The sequence below is a fragment of the Trematomus bernacchii genome, unplaced genomic scaffold (genome assembly GCF_902827165.1).
Source record: "Trematomus bernacchii unplaced genomic scaffold, fTreBer1.1, whole genome shotgun sequence".
Lineage (NCBI taxonomy): Eukaryota > Metazoa > Chordata > Actinopteri > Perciformes > Nototheniidae > Trematomus > Trematomus bernacchii.
In genome coordinates, this window is record NW_022987588.1 from 808,093 (window position 1) to 829,908 (window position 21,816).

Here is a 21,816-nt window from a genome sequence, read left to right on the forward strand (position 1 = left end):
TTGTCAACCAAGAGGGAGTTAAATTAGGCACCCTAGATTTGGCTCTGTTTACAACCAAAATGGCTACAGTGTAGGGCAGGCTAATGTTCCTACCAACTGTCTTGTTTGGAAACAACAACCAATACTCGCGTGAAACGTGTAGTAGGCTATGCAACTAACAACATGCAGTAATATACATTTCAGTTGAAGCTGAAGCAGTTATGGTTTAAGAATGGAATATTAAGTGCGCAAATACTGCCGTTTGTACGGTAACCAAAGGAATGTGTCACACCAGTGTAGAGCCGTAATGATGTCAACTTGTTATTTACTTTCCAAATCTGAATGACTGAGCAAGGCGAAAGGAGAATTAATCAACCGCTAGGTGACCGGGCAGGCGAAAAATAGTGAAGTGTTGGGGGAGGGGAAGTGGCTCAGAGTCAGACTAGGCCAGATAGGCAACACAGTAGACTGTACCCTTTGAGACTCAGTTTATCAAAAACACCCAACATATTAAAGTAATAAGTCATTTTATTGCGGTTTTTCGAGAGTGTGCTATTTTAATGATATAGGTGGGGCAACCACATGTAGGTTTTTAGCCCAAAAATGCGCCATTTTAGGTACATTTAATCTATACAGTAGCTATGTGGTAACAGCACACAGCCATTGAAAGCATGCAGTTCATTGAAATGTAAGCTGGTATATGTTTATAAACTGACATTTTAGCACGTCATTTAGACAACAGTTGGCAGATAAACACGATATAAACTACAAGTAAATCAATTAATAACCTTGTGCTTTCAATTTTCAGGTTTAAGTTCAGTTAGCCTTCACCCCCCACCACCCCTCTCTCTCTCTCTCTCTGCTCTGTGTCTACGTCTCTCTCCCGCTCAGCGCCTGCTGCTGCTGCTGCGGTGTCTACGTCTGAGCTCTCAGTGAATGGTGAAACTCCTCAGAGTAACTAGCCTGCAGCCTCAGCCACAGAAACTCGGGTTTATTCCAACTTTACCGCCACTTAAGAGTGTGTCTGAGCGATTACAGCTTTGTTAGCTCGCCAAATGAGTCGAGAGTGAGTCACATATACAGCGGCGGTCGGAACTTGAAATATGACGATAAGCAAAATGGGAGGAAAGTCGTTGCTAGCTTGCTGAAGTTGGAGGTTCTCCTTGTGGAAGAGGAAGAGGTTGCGGCGGACACCACGAGTTCACTCTCACAATAAAAGGTAAGCCAGTTAAAGAGGCATGCTTTGGGCTGCCCTGCATTCAGCCTGCTTCTGTGTTTGTGTGTACGCGAAGAGGATAATGGCATTCACAAATTGGCGATTATGGCGTTGATTATGAGGTTACCGGCACACAGCTCAGTCACCCTTTGACTCCACACGTGTGTTGAAATTCTGCTTGTGTCTTTTGATTTTCTCCCTTTCGGTTGTCCAAACATCCTACTTTCTGAGACTGTTTTTAACACTCTTGTTAAAGCATTCAAGGCAGAGAAGCTGTGGACTGCTCTTCAAAACACAATAAGTTTTAGAGGTTGAATGTGGTCACATTTTGGTCAATTATTAAGATATGTCCAATTTCCCCAAATAGCACAATAGAAAACCTACACCACATTAAGTTGCACCAGTGCAGTTTAAGTCTTTTTGTTCAAGCTTAATATGTTTACATACATACATATTTACATTGCCATTCAGACTTAGGAAGTGCATGCACAAGTGGGGTGAATACATCCGACTGTACTAACTAGACAGTGCCAGTTCATAATACTCTATTACTACAATGTGAAGCTGTTTCCTGACTCTTTGTAACCTTTAAAGCACAACAGAGGCACCAATGTATCACAAATAAACCTAGTTAAATGAGAGGCTTGTGATGTTTTTATATTAACATTTTCACCAAACACTTAATAAAAAAAGTCTTGTGACCTATAAAGTCTTATATTTTCCAAATAGTTGTTCTTAGTTCTTTGAATTATGGGATACACCATGTACAGACACATGTCTTATCTAGCTTCTAAGAATCAAAGTGTTTGTATCTCCATTAAAGCAATACAGGAGATGGATTCAGATGAACATAACTGCTAAAGCACACTGCTGTTTGAACCTTCTTCTACTTTAATGGCCCAAATAATTGATGCCTTAGTGATGCCCCCATTTTCATTGACCTAGTGGCTGGTGTATGTTCACACTAACTGATGTCAGAAGAAGGCATTTTAACAAAGAAATTGCATTGATGTGAACCTCTGCAATGAGACACACTGTGACTACATCTGACTATATGGCTGCCACCGTTTTTTTTTTCATAAGCTGTATGACACTTTCTAATCTTCACTAATTTCCTAACCAGAAAGATGTCTCAACTAATGCTATCATTGGATTTGCATTTGTAACTATGCAATAGGGCTGATTCTTTAAAAAAAAAAAAGGCTATATTGAAAGATAAATTGTTATAATAAATCTTAACTCAACCCACTTAACCTCTTCCCACATTTTGTTTTGAAAATGATTATGATGTTTTTTCTTTGTTGACATCATAACCTAACAGATGACTTCAGTTTAGGTGTCTTGTTACTCTTGTTACTGTGAGGCCGATCCAAATCACAAACAGCCTAACTTAAATTCAATCTTTTTTATATCTATCTATCAATCTAACCCGCCTATGCATTTCTTTTTAGACTATTTGGGGTCAATACTATTTTCTACATTTTGCCTTGTCAAAGAAATAGCATAGTTACTGAGGCATCAAGGCATGCTTTAGCTCAGAGCCCCCCCTGGAGTACTGGGACTGTCCTGTTGCACAGTCACAATGTGTTGTTAGAGTTTGGTTAAATATATCCAACATTTTTGATAAACAGTGACTGTCCTATCATGAAGATACTGCAACGTCTGTCTTACTTATTATGGCTTTCACTAATTTAGCAAAAGCTGGGGTTAAACACACATTTGTGGATTTTATGTGATTTTGTTTATATTTTCTTTTATTTCAATTGTGAACCAGTTGTGTCACCAAAGTCCAGCACTCGCAGTCGACCCTAATTGCAGTCGTTACAGGTTTAGTGCCACCTATTTAAAGAACAATAGGAGTTTTATTATGTCCTAATTGCATGTTTCGCACCACTTATCTTACCTTTTAATTTATTATTCAATATGTCATCGTCTAAAGTCATTCATTACCTCTTATTGATATCTTATGGAGATGTCTGATTTTTACAGAGTGGGTAGCTTTATGTTTTTTAAATGCTTCCCAGACTCTAAATCATTCCTAGTTAACATTTTGTTCTCAATGGCTTCTATTGACTTTCTCTTTTTAATTAGGTTTTTCAGAAGATAGACACAGTTACCTTTGCACTGAGCGACTGTGGACATACATTGATAATGCTGCTGGCCCACAGGTTATTGTCTGTCTGCCTCCTGTTCAGGGACAGGATTTGAGATGATTGTCTTTGTCTTTGGTTTCAATGCTGTATGGTCTGACAAAAGAGGATTGCCTTCCTTATGTGAAGAATCATAATTCATTTACCCATTGGCACATCATTCTTTTCAATGTTATTATTACAATGGGCTTTTTACACTGAGGCCACAGAAGGGACGCCTGCAAAGCCAGAATACATTTGTGTTGGACTGTTCAAAACAGAAATGTATCCTCTGCTCATAAGTATGGCAAGGACGTCCTTGTCCCTGAGAAAGCCATGTCGGCCTTGTGGTGCTGCAAAGCTCTGTATCGGGCTGTCCAAATATTTCTGTACTGTAGCACTATTTATTTATGATTGGCCATGGGGGGAGTTGAGCCTTTCTCTCCCTCCAAAAGAGTCTTGCAGTGTGCATGGGCGACCAGCCAAGTGGCACTCTAGTGGTTACTCTGAAATAACGCCCCTACAAGTTCTGCTAGTTCAAGGCTATAGTTATTCATTTGGACTTACTTTGGATTTAGGGCGGCTCAGATAGTCGTGTGAACTTGTGTCCATTGTGTTTTGACTGTCTTTGTGTGTATTACAATTAAAACAAGTATGAGGAAGCCAGATGTATTTAAGGGTGTTTAAATGTTCTGCTGTTTGCGGTTGATTTGTAATCCGTCTCTATTTTTATTTTGTTTGAACCCATCATAGCTTATGATTCATTTTTCTTCTTTAAAGACTAGCCTAATTTTAGAGGTACATCACATTCACTTTTCAGCATCTCTCCTAATGTGATTTCTAAATATTGACAACAAGCAATGTTTGAAAGGTTATGATTTATGTGTATATCATTCTCATTTTTAACCAGTTTTTCATGAGGAAAGGGTTTGATCACGCAGCTGGATGAGTGTTACGGAAGTTGTGCAAGCAATTGCATGCCAGAGTGAAAAAACGTCTTTACTTGAGCCAAGATTTGTGTGTGTTCACCCCCTTACTGATTCAGCAATGTAAGCTTATCTTTTGTAGACGGTGTAACAATAAAGTAAGTAAGAAAAGAGAAGTGTATCCTTACAAGCAGAACACTGTCTGAGAAATATAACTGTTACAGGAATTTGTATCATTTAGTTCTGATGATTCATGCCCATACAAGCCAAGAAGGTTCTCCTACTCCATTGTCTATGGATAAAAGATGAATGGGCTGTACTTTCCAACATAGCACCGTTGTATGACAAATAAGTGGTGGGAGATATTTCAAATAAACTAAATGTTGCAGCTTGTACTACGTGGGAAAATGACTATCGGCAACATTGAGTGCAAATATCAAGGATTCAGCATCTCTTGTGGCCATCTCTCTTTCACAGATGCGTGTTTCTGGTCTTACTAGCTCCCAAGTTGTTTTGCTGCATGTCAACTTAATAAGTATTACAATTAGTGATACAGTTAAAACAAATTGAAATTGAACGCCAGATAGGGATGGGTATCGTTTGAAATGTATCGATTCCGGTTCTGCTTATCGATTCCGGTTCTTATCGATTCCCCGTTTCGATTCCAAAATTGTAAAAGAAAGAGGTCAAACGTTTAGATAACAAAAATATCTTTATTCTTTTAAGCTTTAACTGACATTTTTACAAATAAAAAATATACATGCAATACAAATGTATTTGGTAGGTTTGTTGTTGCACGAAACTGAAACACAGATTTGAACGCAATTCTCCTGAAACGACACGAAACGACCACCCGTAAGATGTCAGTGAAAGTTTTGTGTTTGCTGCTGCAGTGCTGCATGGTGTGTAACTTCCTACTCCTTGTAGTGTGAAACTCAACCCCTCAGTCCGGATCTTTCAATAGCCTACCTGTAACAAATGCCTGGCATAATCTTTGGGAAAATGTTCTACATGCACCTTATTCCTTTAAATCATATCTATATTTCTATAGGTAATCTTTACCGGTTCCCTGTGAAATATTACAAAGTCCGTTTTTATTGCAGAAGCTTAATGGTGTATTTATTGCCTCCCAGCAAGACCGTTTTTTCTGGCCCAGTGTCTTTGTGAAATATGTACTTTATTTAAAAAGCATCTGCTATTGGTATTTCATGATATCAATAGCTTTGTGTATTATCATAACAAATACTCGTATAGCTAAACACAATTGTATACATTTTCTAAAGTAACAGTCTCACCAGAGTTGTGTGCAATCTTAAGTTCCTTTACTTACAAGGATATAAAAACATATATTCCTCATTCACAGTCAATGGCTAAGCAGGATAGACACACAGAGGATGCACACACACACACACACACACACACACACACACACTACAAAGGGATGTGTGTAGTATCAGTGCCATGTGTGTGTAAAGTCTAGGTAGGGAAACATTGCGGGGGTAGCTTAGAATGGAGATCAGTGTTTTGGTTGTCTTTCTTGTTTGTTTGACCCTGATGTCAGATGGAGGGAAAGCTCAAGGAGAGTGTGGGGGGGGGGGGGGGGGGGGGGGGTGGTATTTAGGGTGGCATGGGCAGCTGTTGACAGAGAAGCAAGATATTCTCGTCACCATAGCAACACTTGTATTGCCCACACTGTCGTCTCTCTATTGCTCGAAAAAAAAATTGCCTGGCTGAGGCCTCTGTGTTGACTATTACAAACTCAAGGGCACTGCTTGTTATTACTGAATAAATGTAGGCTAAACTTCTTGGTTTTTTTCTAAGTGCTTTGTGGAAGACGAAGTGTTTGTCCCTTAAAGAATACTTTCAGTTCCAGTCAGCGGTCCAGACAAAGGTGGCATGAACAATAAGTCCAGACTGCAAAATGTTGTCTATGTTATAGAGTTTGTTATTTTGATAACGTGCAAATCGTTTGATCTTTATTTTAGACGGAGCTTTTACAAAATAAAAGTCCAAAGCAGACACTGGCATAGATTTGAAGACACCTCATTCTACAAACTAGTCATTTTTGAATAGTATTGCATTTGTTTAAGCTACACAAAAGGTATTGTGTTTAGTTCTTCTTTAGTGTCCTTTTCAGGTTATAAAAGTGCAACAACAATCCTTCCTTTACTAATTGTTATCTTCACTTACAGTTATATATAACCAGGGTATAGTATATGGTTGCTATTTATTATGTAAGTATGAAGTAACAAATGATATGTAGAAAGTCTATGAAGCCTGGTATTCTACGTTATTCTTTGAAAGAGTATCAGTAAAGGAGATTCTGTATGTGTGCTGCAGTGAGCATCAAAAGAGCTTTGTGTGTCCCACGATCTCCTCCGCACAACATATTTACTCACCGCCCGCCCCCACACAGCCATATACACATGCATGCCCTGCAGCGCCCGGTTCCCTGTGTGCTTACATGCACATATGAAACCGGGTTATTTTCAGAAACCAGAAAATCTAATTGTTTTCAATGTTCTGCGAAAAACAGATTGCTGTAAAAGCTGGCTTTACATGTTGCAGTGCTATATCTTTTTTCACCAAGATTTACATATTAAAGACTGAACGATAGGAGATTATGTTAAAGGAAAATGTATTAATAAGCTAGGAAACATTTTAAATCCTTTTGTTGCCACATTGGTTTGAAAATGTAGATGTGGATTTAGAAAGAAATGTAAATATGAAACCTCTGAAGCATGCTCCACATCTCTGCTTGAGGCTGGAGGCTGTATAAGATTCTAACACACCCAAATATTATAACCAATCTTGCAACATCCGGTTATGTTGCATTGTGGATAATGTAGGCATCAAGTTCTGAAAAGGACAAAGAAATCCAATAATGGTTTGTGAGTGGTGTAATGCTTTTAGCAAGGCCACTACTACTTGGTATTATGAACATAAATATCTCTTAGTTAAACAGGTAATTGCAAGGATTTGCATGGTTTGGCTATTCTGCTACAGGTACAGTTACAGGATAAAATACTGTTCAGGAAGACGGGTTGGAATTCTAATTTTAACTTAAATAATCTTCACCCCCTTTTACCTTTTCATACATGTAATCATTACAGGTTTCCTTTTGTGGGTGTATTGCCCAGATCAATAGGAATGAACCCAAGCAGTTCTCTTCTTTGAACAATGCATGACTGCTGATTTCCTTTGTTTCTACAGATAATAATAAATGACACCAATGGGCAAATGGGAGTTGTCATTTTTATTTGATGCTAATGGCTCCGGCACTGAGGGTGGATCGTAGGTCCTGACGCTCCAGATTAGAAACCATTATGATGAATTCTTTCAATGATCTTTGCCGTCTGTCACCATCCCCCATTCCCCAGGGAGAACACTTGATGGTAGTGCCTGTAATGTGCAATAAAAGAGAAGAATACACACATAACACCCACATTTCTGCAGATCTTTATAGGTGTATTTCAAAGATGTCTTATTTGTGTGAGGATCATGGCATTGGGGGTGTGTTTGCAGTATCAGTGGCTATAACCCTGATGACCTTTTTCATTGTTAACTGCTGAAAGACCCAGTTGATTAGGCCGACTGGTTCCAAGGGTGCCAAGCCCTACGCGTGTGTGTGTGCATGGAGAGCCAACAGTTTTAATGTCGACCAATCACCTCAGCAGGTAAATTCACAAATGACATCTCCTTCTTTACTTAAAGGAGTGCTAATCGGTGGATAGATTCTTTGGGTTGAATGAAAACCTGCAGACTGTTGTCTCTCATGGCGTGGGAGAAGTGTTTCCCCTGGAGACCAAGGGCTCCCCTCCCCCACCATTGGCCGACCTACATTGGCTGTCGCTAAGTGACTCATTGAGAGAGGCAAAGAATAATGCACAAATGGTTGTTGTGATTACCTGTGCGGGAATCATTATTTATCACCCCACTCTCATTCCACCATCCCCCCACTCTGATTCCCCTCCCCCATTATATCTCCCTCACTCCCCTCCCCCCCCCCCTCAAGACTGCAGCCCAACCAGAAGCTTCAAAGGCGGGTTTTACTCAGCAGAGCAGTTCAAGAGAAAATGGCTGCTGTTTCCAGGTCTTGTTTGCACATCTGTCAGGAGGTGACTGTTCAGGAGAAAATGGGGTCCATGGTATGCTGCTTTTCAACATCATTCTGTGTTAAAACCTGCATGTGAAGCAGACGGCTTGTGTAGCTCATTGCTCCAGTATTTGTGTATTCAAATGTTTATGTTCAGAAAGCATTTTTTTGTTTTTAGCGATGGATGGATAATTTCACACGATGTTACAGATTTTAAAAGGTTGTTCAAGGAGTTATTTGCAGTGGCATATTTTGTGTAACCAGGAATGCTGAGATCTAAACAAATAAAGGGTTTATCAATCAACCCATTTACCATTTATGTATGTACTCAACATGATCTCTCTTCTAGCTGAACATCCACATCTATCATCACAACTGCACATCAACAAAATGAGTGCATATTCATTTCATTACCTTCGACACTACTTCCTTAAAAAAAATCTTTATGATATCTAAGACACATTTGCCAATGTCTTAAATTGCTGTCATGTAGTCCTTGGATTTTACACACACATGGAAAATACATTTATTGCTATTTTACAAATTAATATTGGTCTTTATTCCATCTAGTACAGTAATGACAAGCGATACGTTAATGTTGTTTTTAAAATGTCTTAATTAGTTGCACGTCTGTTCTCTCTTGTGACTTTTTTCACACGTAGTATTTTCAGATATTTGATCTTACGCAGGCTTTGTTTACTTTCTGGGCTTGTCATGCTTTATTTCAAATGGCTCATACAGTTAACCAAATAAATGGTGTTTATCAAACTATTCTTATTATCATTCTGATACACAGGGTTAGAAAAAATTGCAGTTTTAACTTAGTCCATTGTGCTGAAACAGAACAGTGGTGCATTCCTGAAGTGCAGTTCTAAAGTTTGCCACAGGAGTAATGTCAAATGAACAGCACTAGAGCCACAAAGCACCACCTATGGATACGGCAAGACAATGGTATTGTTTACATTGTAAAGTAATTGACCAACATTGCCGTAAACATCCTAAAGTTTACCCTAATGATCCAGCTGACCACAGCGGGGGTTCTCATCATTGACCTATTCAGGTTTCAATTGCTCTGTCCTTTCTGTTGTGTTCTGGTTTGGTCTCCTGTATGCATTTGGAAAGTTTGACATGCTTTCAAACTAATGTTACTCAACTGCAATGCAGTGGTGAAACCTAAGTGAAAATAACGATGCTACAGGGAATAGTTTTTTCAGAATTTACAACTAGACACAAGAGTTGTGGTCTTTGTTTCTGGTTTTATAAATGAGTCTGTTGCAACAGTATTTTGTCACACCAAGAACAGTTGCTCATGTCCTCTTGTTGTCAGTACTTTGTGATTGACAAGTCACAAGTCTAATCTGCTAGTTTAAGGAAAGATATTTTACAACCGTGCAAGGAATTTCAAGGGAGAAACTTCTTTCAGCAGGATCTTGTTGTACACAAAGTTTAGAGGGATACAAAGGGGATAACAGAAGCAGCAAAACAGATGTATTTGTATGCGCTTGGCCGAATTCAGTCAGAACTTAGTAGCAATCAAACTAGTCTGGGAAACAAGATGTGGGCCTACTGCACAATGGCCCCGTTGTTTTTAAATGTTTTGGGGCGTTTTTCCAAATTTAAGTATGAATCAATATCAATATCAACATATTTGACTGTTACAGCTGTAGTGCTGGGAAGATAGTCAATGTCAAAAAGCTTGATGGCCATGTTAAATTAAAACATCCCTAATTGATACACTGATGGGATCGAATTAGGAAACAGGATCCCTGGCAATAAACAGACAAACTAAATAATTCCCATCTGCAGTTAGAGAAGTTGAAGAGTAAACCGGAACATCTAGTTATACTTGATGTCAACAGAAAGAGCTGATGCATACACAATATACGTATCGGTACGAAAATCAGTTGTAAGTCCTTAACTTCCTCAAGCTTGAATGCAATTCGGCAAAACTCAGCACAACGATAATCCTCCTGCACCTGGGTGTCTGGACCTCTGCTGTAAGAAACAGAATTCGTTTTAAAAGCCGCAATATCACCTCACTACTATAACCATATTCAAGGATGAACGGCTATATATTTGATAATCAATATTGTGTCATTCTTTGACATGGTGGATATGTTCTTGGATTACCAGTGTTTTTGTAGCCTTTGAAGTAAGTCTTTTTCCTTGTGTGATGTTTTTTCTCAAAGGCACCATATCTTCAGGCTCTGACTCCACTTATCACTACAGTGGATAAACCTCAGAGCCGTTGCAGAGGTTAGCATTTTGTCTGGTTTCCCGGAAGCCTCATTGTTTGGTCAAAGGAGGCTCGGATGCCCAGGGAGTTGTGTAATGGATGGTGGCATCAAGGGCCCATCTGATAGAGGGATTATTGCTGCGGCCCCGCACCAATGGGACCTGAGCCCCTCCAGGCTGCCTGTTAATTACGTTTCCAGTTGTTTGGTATGTGGCTGTGGCCGCTCTGAAAACAGCGGCGTCTTGCTTTGATGTGGCTAGTCGTACATGTAGGCTGAAATAAACACGGTAGCTGTGGTCAAATGGGGGCACAGTGGCTTTTGTAGACAAGCTAAATGTTGTTGTGCTGAAGAGAACGTCAACAGTGCAACTTTGCAACAGTGATATGAACCCAGTATTGTTTTATTTTGATTAACATTTTTGTTCTGCTATTTTTTTGAAGTCTCAGGATTATTATTTTCAGCTCCTCTTGTTACCTCAATCTTACCTGTGGAGTCTTGTATATTTATGAGCTGGCCCCTGCCTTGTTTGTCTTTTGCACAAGCATGAGAATTCATATGTATGACATGCACAGCCCTGCATGCGCCAACAAAGGGAGTGAAGAAGAAGAAGACGGCTACCTAGAAAACATGGAACAATACCGGACTTCAAATGTAATTTAAGTGAGAACAAAACATGTAAACATAACACTCTTTTTGTATTCAAAGTTTATATTCATGTCATGGCTGCAGCAGTTACAGGGGTTGTTATAATTCCAGCCCATAGCATGTCCGCTGTGGTTGGTACAACAAAGCAGGCTCCATCTGAAAGAATATACCAAGGTGAAAGTGAATAATTCATGTTGAGTAACATGTTCATCCCCTCTGGCTGTATGCCTACTGGTAATTGGGACAACACCATTCTCTGTCTATTTTTCTCGATCTCTCCTGTTGCTATGCTACCAAAGGGAACTTGAGTGGGCCTGGAAAGTGTTTGGAATGAAAGTTGGACAGCCGTGCAGTCTTCATACCTGACACTACCAGCCCTCTAGGTGTCTTTGTACTCTCAGCACAATGTCTGCCATCTAATCTCCCAGTGAGAGAGCAGGAAAGAGTTTTATAGTATTTATATATTTGTATACTTGCCGTGACTCATTCTCAGCTTGCTGTTTTGTTTTGTTAACAATCTTTCCTAACCGTATTCTGCGCACAGAGAATTACCTCTCTTCGTTTGTAGGCTACTGTACATTTGTTTGTGTTTACACTGTGTGCATGAATGTATGAACAATGTGGTTCCAGCTTCATTCAACCTACTCTTGTAAAGCATATGCGTGAGCCGTTGGGGAAATGATGAGCTCTACAACAGTATTCTTACATTTTTCATCAGCCTGAAGACAAAAACAAGATGGAATTAAAAATGTAATTGCTTTCTGTCTCCTTGGCTTCCTTCAGTTTTGAGACAATTGAAATGTTAACACAAGCTCTGTTAGGCAGCACTATTTGTTGAAAATAACTCAAGTGAAGGTCAGGCTTGCTGCTATGAATAATTTGCCTCTTGCTCTCTTCTGTAATTCACTAGATGGGAAGTAGACGGGCATTTAATATCCTTACTGCTTCATCAGAACTCTTTCTATCTGGATGGTTGGCCGGGTCACTAATGGGAAGCACCATACTGCTCTCAGGGAAAGCCAAATGGATAAAGACACTCCTATTAGGCCAGAGAAGAGAGGTTGGAAATTCATACATTCAGAACTAGACAGATGTGACCCAGCCATTGACATGGTAATAGGAAGGAATCATGAATTAAGGGTACAGGACTAGGCAGGCACTAACTCAGTGGGGACGGTGTTGGCTCATGTCCGCACCACTAAACAAGGATCACTGCAGATTTGTGCAGTGTGCAGAATTTGCATCACATTTTATTGCAGTGTGATAAGAGATAGCATTATCTTCGGAATGTCATATGCAAGAGCACGTATCTAAATATAATTTCCACTCCCATTTCTTTCTGTCTATTTTTCCAGGAGTGAGCCCAGCCTTCCAACGTAGCTCCTCCCTCTCACTGGGCTAAGATGAGTATTACCAGTGACGAGGTGAACTTCTTGGTCTACAGATACCTCCAAGAGTCAGGTTTGTCTCACACTGGAACTGTTTTATGCGAACATTAAATGGATATAAATGGCCCATTATTATATACACATCGTATTTGGTCAATGTATAGAAAGCACATTCATCCTGCTCTCAATCCCAGGCTACTATATTTATTGTTATGCAGGATCAAACTTGAAGATATTTTTTCCTCAGCATATAGTGGGTGTAAATAGACTGACCATTCAGCCCCTGTAATATGAACACCTTGTTGGTGCACTGAATATTGCCTTGCTCCTTCGATGGCAACAATCTCTTCATGCTTCAATATTATTTCGAACAATGAATAAAATCGAATACTTCTGAAGGCATCCGACAGAATACAAACTAGTATCCCTGAGAGGTCAGCGTTGCTATAGACATGCCCTAAAAACCTCTCAAATGTCATACTTGTTGTTGGTTGTATCTGTTTACTTAGTTTTGGATCACACAAGACGTTTCTTTGAATATTTGTTTTGTGTTTTTGAACATCTTGTGCTTGGCACTCTCCCATAAATGAATGTGAATGGTGTTTTGTTGTCAGGTTTCTCACATTCAGCATTCACCTTTGGCATCGAGAGCCACATCAGCCAGTCCAACATCAATGGAACGCTAGTGCCCCCTGCAGCCCTCATCTCCATCCTGCAGAAAGGGCTTCAGTACGTGGAGGCAGAGATCAGCATCAATGAGGTGAGGGCAGGGACCTGCTGTCTCTTAACTCCCACAGAGGTTTTCTTTTTGCTTAATGATACAAAGACACATTTAGATCCCTCTGACAACAAACTAGATATAACTGCCAATGATTATAACATTTACCCTTCTACTATATATAACACTGAAGTCAGTATACTATCACTGTTCACCTCTATAATCGGTTATTATAAGGAATCATGACTCTATAAAAGTCATTTGTTAAACAACATGGCTTAATGATGTGTTTTAATAAGTCTTAATGTCCCAATAGGATGGTACGGTGTTTGATGGTCGGCCAATCGAGTCGCTGTCGCTCATCGACGCGGTGATGCCAGACGCGGTGCAGACGCGGCAGCAGGCCTTCCGCGAGAAGTTGTCCCAGCAGCAGGGCGCCTGTGACATCGCTGCCTCCACCTCCGGGAACCAGAACAACGCCCCAAAGAACGGAGAAAACACGTTCAATGGGGAGGAGAATGGCACGCACAACATGAGTATGTTGCATCCTTTATACAGAAGTGTCCCAGTTACCTTGAATTAGGAACTCAAAATAAGTTATTTGATCAAATGGTACTCAAGAACAAATATAAACAAGTAGATTCATTATGAGCTCTTTAGCAATATAAGTAAAAGAAAATGTATCCAAAAATCTAAAAAGCTTCTTGAAAAAATGGGTAAAAGTACGACTTATTAAATGTGCTTGTTTCTGCGCAACATTGTTATTAATAATCTATACATTTAATTTCTTTAGTTTTAATTTTCACTTCTAGTAATGCTTATTTTTGAATTTGAAGTGAACATGCACGGACTACATTAATGTTTAAAACACACTGTTTCATCTGCACCAGGATATAAATCTGTATTTGGAACATTTTCAAAGACATTGCTGGCAACAGTTCCTCTGCCTGCACTCTGTTTTTTGGCTCAGTGTTGTCATAAGAAAGCATCCAAGTAGCTGCATTATTAATCAGAGCAAACGATCAGTTTTTTACTTCGGGTAATATTTCTAAAATAAGGCAAAACTTTACACTTGGAAAGAAAGACAGTCAAGTGGTTTTCACAGATTTCGATATAATTAGCAGCTGCTAAGCTTCCTCTGAGTGAAACCAGAGAGGTGTAGATTAGGTGGAGCTCTAGACAAGAGGAAGAGGAGAAGAAGTTTGTGTCAGCACTTCCCATAGGAGTTTAATCTGAAGGTGTTGATGGCAACAGGAAGAGTGTGGTGTGAGTAAGGTGTCACTGTCTTTCAGGCTTTTACATGATCTGAAAGCGTTCAAATATCCTGAAAAGCTGCATCCTCCACTGTGACTGTGTTCTCATTATACTGTGTAAACTGCACACTCCAAGTGGGTCAGTATTCTCAGACGGAGATAAATAAAACTAGCACTGGCATATACCAGCAGAAACCCATTATTGATTTCCTTTGATATCTCCCTGTTACTTAAAGCTATCCCTCCACCTCCTGAAGCATCCATTAGCGCTACATTTATCAGCATTTTATTTATAGCTTGCTGACAAGTGTGGACCGATGTGTGTTTGCAAGCATGTGTTGATGCATACTGTGTGTGTGTCTGTGCTCTCTCATCTCAGATAACCACAATGAGGCCATGGAGATGGATCTAAATGTGGAGATACCATCCAGTAACGCCACAGTGCTGCGAGGCCACGAGTCTGAAGTGTTCATCTGTGCCTGGAACCCCGTCAGCGATCTGCTGGCCTCGGGGTGAGTCCCTGTCTGCGCCGATTCCAATCATAATGCTACTCAATGAGTCGTATTATATTATGTGCATGCCTTGGCTTTTATTCTGTGAGATATACGGCCTCATCAGATCCATCGCTGACAGCTTGTATTTCAACCATCTTTTGACCCTCTCCTGCCGCGTTGGTATTCAGCTCGGGGGATTCCACGGCCAGGATCTGGAACCTGAACGAGAACAATAACTCCAACTCCACCCAGCTGGTGCTGCGCCACTGTATCCGAGAAGGTGGCCAGGATGTCCCCAGCAACAAAGACGTAACCTCACTGGACTGGAATGTAGGTTCCTGATCATCCATCTTCTTTTTCTTTCACCATGTGTCGAACAGCTGAAGACAGTTAACTAACAATTCTGACATCTTTCCATTCCTCAGAGCGACGGGACTCTCCTGGCGACGGGCTCCTACGACGGATTTGCCAGGATATGGACAAAGGATGGTATGTCCTCCATTACAGCACGGTGTCGCCTCTCGGTCATTAGGTCTATGCCATTGTTATCGAGAATAATGCTACCTCTGTGACAATTTTTTGAAGGATCATTTCTAAAAGAAATGGATATGGCTCTAATCCATTAGGAAATCTGGCAAGCACCTTGGGACAGCACAAAGGGCCAATATTTGCACTCAAGTGGAACAAGAAGGGGAACTCTATTCTCAGCGCTGGTGTAGATAAGGTATTTCGTAATGGCCCACAAGATTTGTGTCTTAATAATAATATCCTCATGTGTTATTCTTTCTTTAACAGTCCTAGCCTTGAAATGGACTGTTTGATCAAGAGCCAACGTGTAAATCTGTAACATATCATTTTTCTGGTATTCATAAACCACAGAGCAAACTGCAGTGTTATCAGTAAATCTTCTGTGCACTATAAACTCAGCATATAGAGCCCAGAAATGATTAGATGTATTTTACATACGTTATTAGATATTTCACATGCAGCATGTAACCATATACACGTGAACAAAAAAACATTATTTATGCAAGATTTATGCGCTACACTGACATGAAAAGCATATGCATATTAATAATTGTTGGTAAATATTTCATGCCCTTGTAGTTCTCAAGTAAACGTTTTATGAACCTTTGATATTCTTACTGATGGTGCATTCATAAAGGTTGCATTTGTGGTTTGTGACGCTCAATTCCATTTTACAGACGACAATCATTTGGGACGCACACACAGGAGAAGCAAAGCAGCAGTTCCCTTTCCACTCCGGTAAGCAAGTTCACCATGTATCAACACATTGGAAAAAATGATCATTGCAGAACAAGATGCAACATGTTTGCCGCTCTGTGATTGTATAGTAAGCCTTTGTTCCAAATACTCCCCAGCCCCCGCCCTGGATGTGGACTGGCAGAACAACACCACCTTCGCCTCCTGCAGCACGGACATGTGCATCCACGTGTGTCGCCTCGGCAGCGACCGGCCCCTCAAGACCTTCCAGGGCCACACGGTGAGCAACTCTTCCTCCGTGGCTCTTCTGACCTCACACCATGATAAGATACAGGCTGCTAACCAATTTTTGTGTTTTACAGAATGAAGTTAATGCCATTAAGTGGGACCCATCAGGTATGCTGCTTGCCTCCTGCTCAGACGACATGACCTTAAAGGTGAGTCCTCAGCCTTTAGAGCTTCAAGGCAACAAACCTCAAAGGTGATTCCATTCACACTTTGCTGTTCCCCTCACACACAGATTTGGAGTATGAAGCAGGACGCCTGTGTCCACGACCTCCAGGCTCACAGTAAGGAGATCTACACCATCAAGTGGAGCCCCACGGGCCCCGGCACCAGCAACCCCAACTCCAACATCATGCTCGCCAGGTGGGGCACACATAGCTCACGTTCAGCACCGTAAAGAGCAATCGTGTTCCTAATAATTCAAGAAAAGTCCAAGTTTGTGTGCCCAGTAGGGATGTGCATCTCCATCACTGAGGCCGATGCGATGCGCATCTCGATACGTTGCCAACGATACGATACATTAACGATACATTTGAAACACCAGGCGATGCGATACGATATGATTCACCCCTGTTGCGATACAGTTAGATACGATTTGATTCAACATTATGCGATGCGATGCGATTCAACACGATGCAAAATAATGATACTTGGATTTTAGTTTTATTCATTATATGCAGCAAATCATAAATTAACTAAAAAGTGCTTTACATATTTGGTTCTCTCTAGCTGCTTACAATTGTAAGGAAGACATTTAAACTATTATTGGCAGTCACAGGCTGTTGTAAACTAAACACCACTCTCTCTGACATAACACCTCACTGAGTGATTGAACTCATATGTCTAACTTTCAGGTTTCTCTTTTCAGCCGCAGACCCCATGTCGCCTCTTTATGTGCGTCGCTAAGTTCCTCGTACTACTTGTGTACTTTAAAGCGGCACGGCATGGTTTACAATTTGCGAGCGATTTTCAAGTTGACCGTCTTTCTTGAAAAATCCGAAGTGTTGCCAAACGTTTGATTTGTAGGTATTTTTCGGTGCGCTGTGTTTCTCTTTCTCCTCGACTTCCATGTGTGTTGATAACTGAGACTCTCGGCCTCCGTAGTGGCGAAGCAAAGATCAAAGATCGTCTCTGCTGAGTGATGACAGGATGAGAGGATATTATATGAATGAATCGTTTTTTTTACCGATGCAAAGACGCTACAATCGATGCATCGCGAGTTCAACCCAAACTGTAGCCGATGTGCACTCTTTCAACCGGTGCACTCGCATCTTGAACGTTTATGCCGGTGCACCGATGCGAATCGCTAGTGCCCAGAACAAGCTGTGTGTACATGTGTGTGGGAAGGGGACACTTGTCATAGCCTGACATTCAGAAGAAACCGTGTTCCCAGTGCTATTGACTGTCAGTGGCCGACAGCTCAACACCATGACCCAGATGTGCATGCATGTGTAAATGTTCCAGTTCAAATACCACAGGAATTTACAGCCCTTACTGACAACCCCGCATACCTGCCTGTAATCCGCTCTGTCATAAAACTGCCATTGTTGCCCCCGCTCGGAAGGAGCCTGATAATCTTAAGTAAATGGCAACGTTGAACAGTACGTGTGCAATACATTTTTAATTGACTTCACTTTTGCTCCCACCATAATATCTTTCTGATTCCCCTTTCATGTGTTGCCAAAGGCTCCCATAGGAGATTAGCCCTGTCTATTTATACCTGGGTGAAGAAGATGTGTTAATTGAAATCCTCCTTATATTATCATCATTTTGTTTAACAGTGTCTCAGTCTTATTCACACAATCTTTTGTGTGTAGTTTTTCCCTTAAAGGAGCATTTATTAATTGTTTCCAAGATGTTTTCTGTTGCCGTTTCACTTGTTGGCCTTTTTGAAATCACTGAGCACAAAACTGATGCTAACGAAAACACAAATGATGACAATTTGTAGCGTCTTACTAACTAAATAACTGCCCCTTTTGTATTTATTTATGAGCTTTTTGGTTTCATTCACCGCATCAAAAATCTATTAAAATATTGAATGCTATTTTAAAGTCCTTGTGCAGTCACTAAAGAAACAAATTCCTTTGAACTTCATTTTTATGACTGGCAAATATTGTTTTCTAAATCAGTCATTTTCCACGCCCACAGTGCCTCTTTCGACTCGACAGTGCGACTATGGGATGTGGAGCGGGGGGTTTGTATTCACACGCTCACCAAGCACCAGGAGCCCGTGTACAGCGTGGCCTTCAGCCCCGACGGCCAGCACCTGGCCAGCGGCTCCTTCGATAAGTGTGTCCACATCTGGAACACCATGGTAAGGGTCTCAAACAGCAGAGGGGGGGGGGATTTATTGTGAGGATTCATCTTTAAGGAACGGTCATTAATACGTTTGCCCTCTTGTTTCAGTCTGGCGCCTTGGTGCACAGCTACAGGGGGACTGGAGGTATTTTCGAGGTGTGTTGGAACAGCACCGGGGACAAAGTTGGTGGCAGCGCGTCAGACGGCTCGGTAAGCCCCGCCCACTGGGACGATGATTATGTGATTCACTACTATTAGCTAAGGCTGCTCAATTAATCGTGTTTTAATCGCGATTACGATTATGGCTCGCAACGATTACGAAAACAACGTAATCGAAATAAAACGATTATTTCTTTATTATTATTATTATTATTATTTTTTTTCAAATAACTTTTTTTTTTTTTTTGGTTTTTCAGTTGAATTATACTTAAAGTTCAGGGTAATCAACTGTTAAAAACATACTGTTCACATTTTTTTTCTCCAATAAATTGATGTTTTCAAAGTAAATGGATAATCGTTTGTAATAATCGTGATATCAATTATTGACCCAAATAATCGAGATTATGATTTTTGCCATAATCGAGCAGCCCTACTATTAGCTGTTTTTTCTTAAATGTATACGGAAGAGGATAAGGGCCACATGAAAAAATTTAAAAAAAAAGAATTCTGACTTTAATCTCAGAAATCTGACTTTTTTCTTTTTTTTCACATCCTCAAAATGTTTTTCTTTTCTTTACTTAATGTACTTTGGTATTGTTTAACTTGGTTTGGTGCCTGCAAATTAAATTGTCTGAAAACACACATTAATAGTACTAAAAGTTATAAAAAAGGAATGGTCAAACGTGTTATTAATGCTACCTAATCTTTGCCCTCTAGGTATGTGTTCTTGATCTCCGAAAATAGCCGTCTTGAGACTCTGTTGATGAATCCTGGAATGTGCAGCGAATTGCCTTCTCCTGACGTCAGCAACAAACCCTCTGTGCTCAGTTAGAGCTGTGAGGTGGAGAGAAGCCCCTCGTAGGAGTAAAACCATATGACTGCAGAAGCCTCTGAGGAAACGACACCAACTGACTTCAGCGCACCTTAAAGTTTGTTGATGTGTGTTTTTATGATATGCCCATTGGAAACATAATGGAGGAAGGTTAAGAGATCCCGAAGACAGGATGGATTCCAACTCCCTGGGTGCATCCGTGTTTTAACAGGTTTCTAATGAGAACGTGCTGCCGTCCCTCCGGGCCTCGTGTCCAGCTGTTATCGGGGTGTAGGGTGGAAACGCAAAGATGAGTTTTATATAAAGAGAAAAAGTGTTAATGCGACATGTGTTTGGCAACAAATTAGGAAAGAAAGGTTGTGGTTTGAGATTTCCTCTGAGCAAATGTTACCTCGTGTCCAAACAAACAAACTGTGGACATGATCAAAGTGACATCAAACTGAGGCACTGGTGTTGTGGACAGTGTGCTTTACTTCTTCTCAGTGGAGAATAGTTTGTTTCAAGAGTACTTCTTGCTTTTTCCCCCACAGATGGACTTTTGAAAGTCAAAGTTGAATGTGCGGGTCAACAAAAGGAAAACCTGCCGAGAAAAAGTCCTAACCTCCTAAAGTGACATGAGATTAGAAAAAGTCATTTTCTGGACAAGTGTGGTTTACAAAGAGAATTTTCTCCCTTTTTGGATGTAAATTAAAGAATGTAAAGATATGTAAATTAGATTAATACACACTTATATACTGTGTATATATGTTTATATACAGTACACTTTATTGCCATCCTGTAGGGGCTCATTAGCTGTCACACCTTGCTGATAATGCTTGGCAAGACCTCTTTTTAAATGAAGTGCATGTGTCATCAGCTTCTTTTAATACAGTCTTTTTCAATCATATCCAATGCATCATGTTTTTTTGTTTTTCGGTGAGTCACAAACAGCGTTGACACAGATGTGTTAAGCAGCTTTGCTTTCCACTATTGATCCCTGAAAGCCATCATTACCAGCATTCAGGCAATTATCTGCTCAGCAATATGAGAGAAGAGTAATCAGTCTCCTGACTTTGTGTTATACGTGGAACAGGACATCATAAGAAAAATGCTAATCGTATAATGCAGACCTAAGGAGGAAACAAGTACAGCTACATTTAGCATTGCCATGGTTTCTCTTTGGCACTTCCCTCTGAACAATCTACTGAAAATCAGAGCACATTTTGACCAGAAGGTGGAAGTCAAGCAAAAGTCCTGCTAACGTTAAGAAACAAAAAAAGCTTATGTTAAGTCCCGCCAAATACCGCTGGCTGGTCAGATTTGAAATGCTGGTGTTGTGGGCCGAGCTTCACCAATGTGCAGTAAGTGTTGCTTACAGGGATCTCATGGAAAATATAGTAACTTCAAACCAACCTGCCACCACTTTGATTTGCCTTTTCCTGGACCCTTTCCCTTTCAGTCAATGTCTGCTAGAGCAATGTCAAGTGCACTTTTTGTAATGGTGAATACTGCAAATGTTCAGATTTAGCTGAAAGTTGAAGGGCCAATGTTTTATTTTTCTCTTTTTTTAATGTCAAAATTGGATGTTAATGGGTGGTTCATTGTTTTCTGTACTTTTTCATTTGCTGAGAGCCATTATTGTCTGTGTCAGACTGAGAATCGAGCTGTGGGATGGTGGCCGTTGTTGGCATGCTGAGGAGCCCGGTTTGGAATAAGTGCTGTGACGGCTTCTATCTCTCTCACCCTGGTCCGGGGTGCAGTCACCCGTTTCAAAGACAAAACGTTGAATTCATTCAGTGTCTCAAATAAATCACTCTATTTTGATATCAGAAACCATGGAGCCTGTGTGTTTAATTGCGTTTTTAATTCGCACAGAAGTATTTGTGTTGGTCTGCAACTACTCAAGACATACAAAAAGTGTCATCAACAACATTTTTTCAAATATTTTGGAAATGTAA

The 21,816-nt window shown here is 40.5% G+C and overlaps 1 protein-coding gene across 1 annotated transcript; it reads left to right on the top strand.

Moving 5' to 3' along the window:
- The first annotated feature begins 858 nt into the window (after window positions 1-858).
- On the top strand, window positions 859-21,691 carry tbl1x (transducin beta like 1 X-linked). Its single transcript, XM_034128601.1, has 15 exons — window positions 859-1,198; window positions 12,584-12,689; window positions 13,231-13,376; window positions 13,651-13,870; window positions 14,967-15,099; window positions 15,270-15,411; window positions 15,507-15,570; window positions 15,708-15,805; window positions 16,287-16,347; window positions 16,464-16,585; window positions 16,668-16,742; window positions 16,826-16,953; window positions 18,739-18,904; window positions 18,997-19,098; window positions 19,765-21,691. Exons 2-15 carry the CDS (start codon window positions 12,632-12,634, stop codon window positions 19,789-19,791), a joined length of 1,542 nt encoding a protein of 513 aa, XP_033984492.1. The 5' UTR covers window positions 859-1,198; window positions 12,584-12,631; the 3' UTR covers window positions 19,792-21,691.
- The last annotated feature ends 125 nt before the right edge of the window (window positions 21,692-21,816 follow it).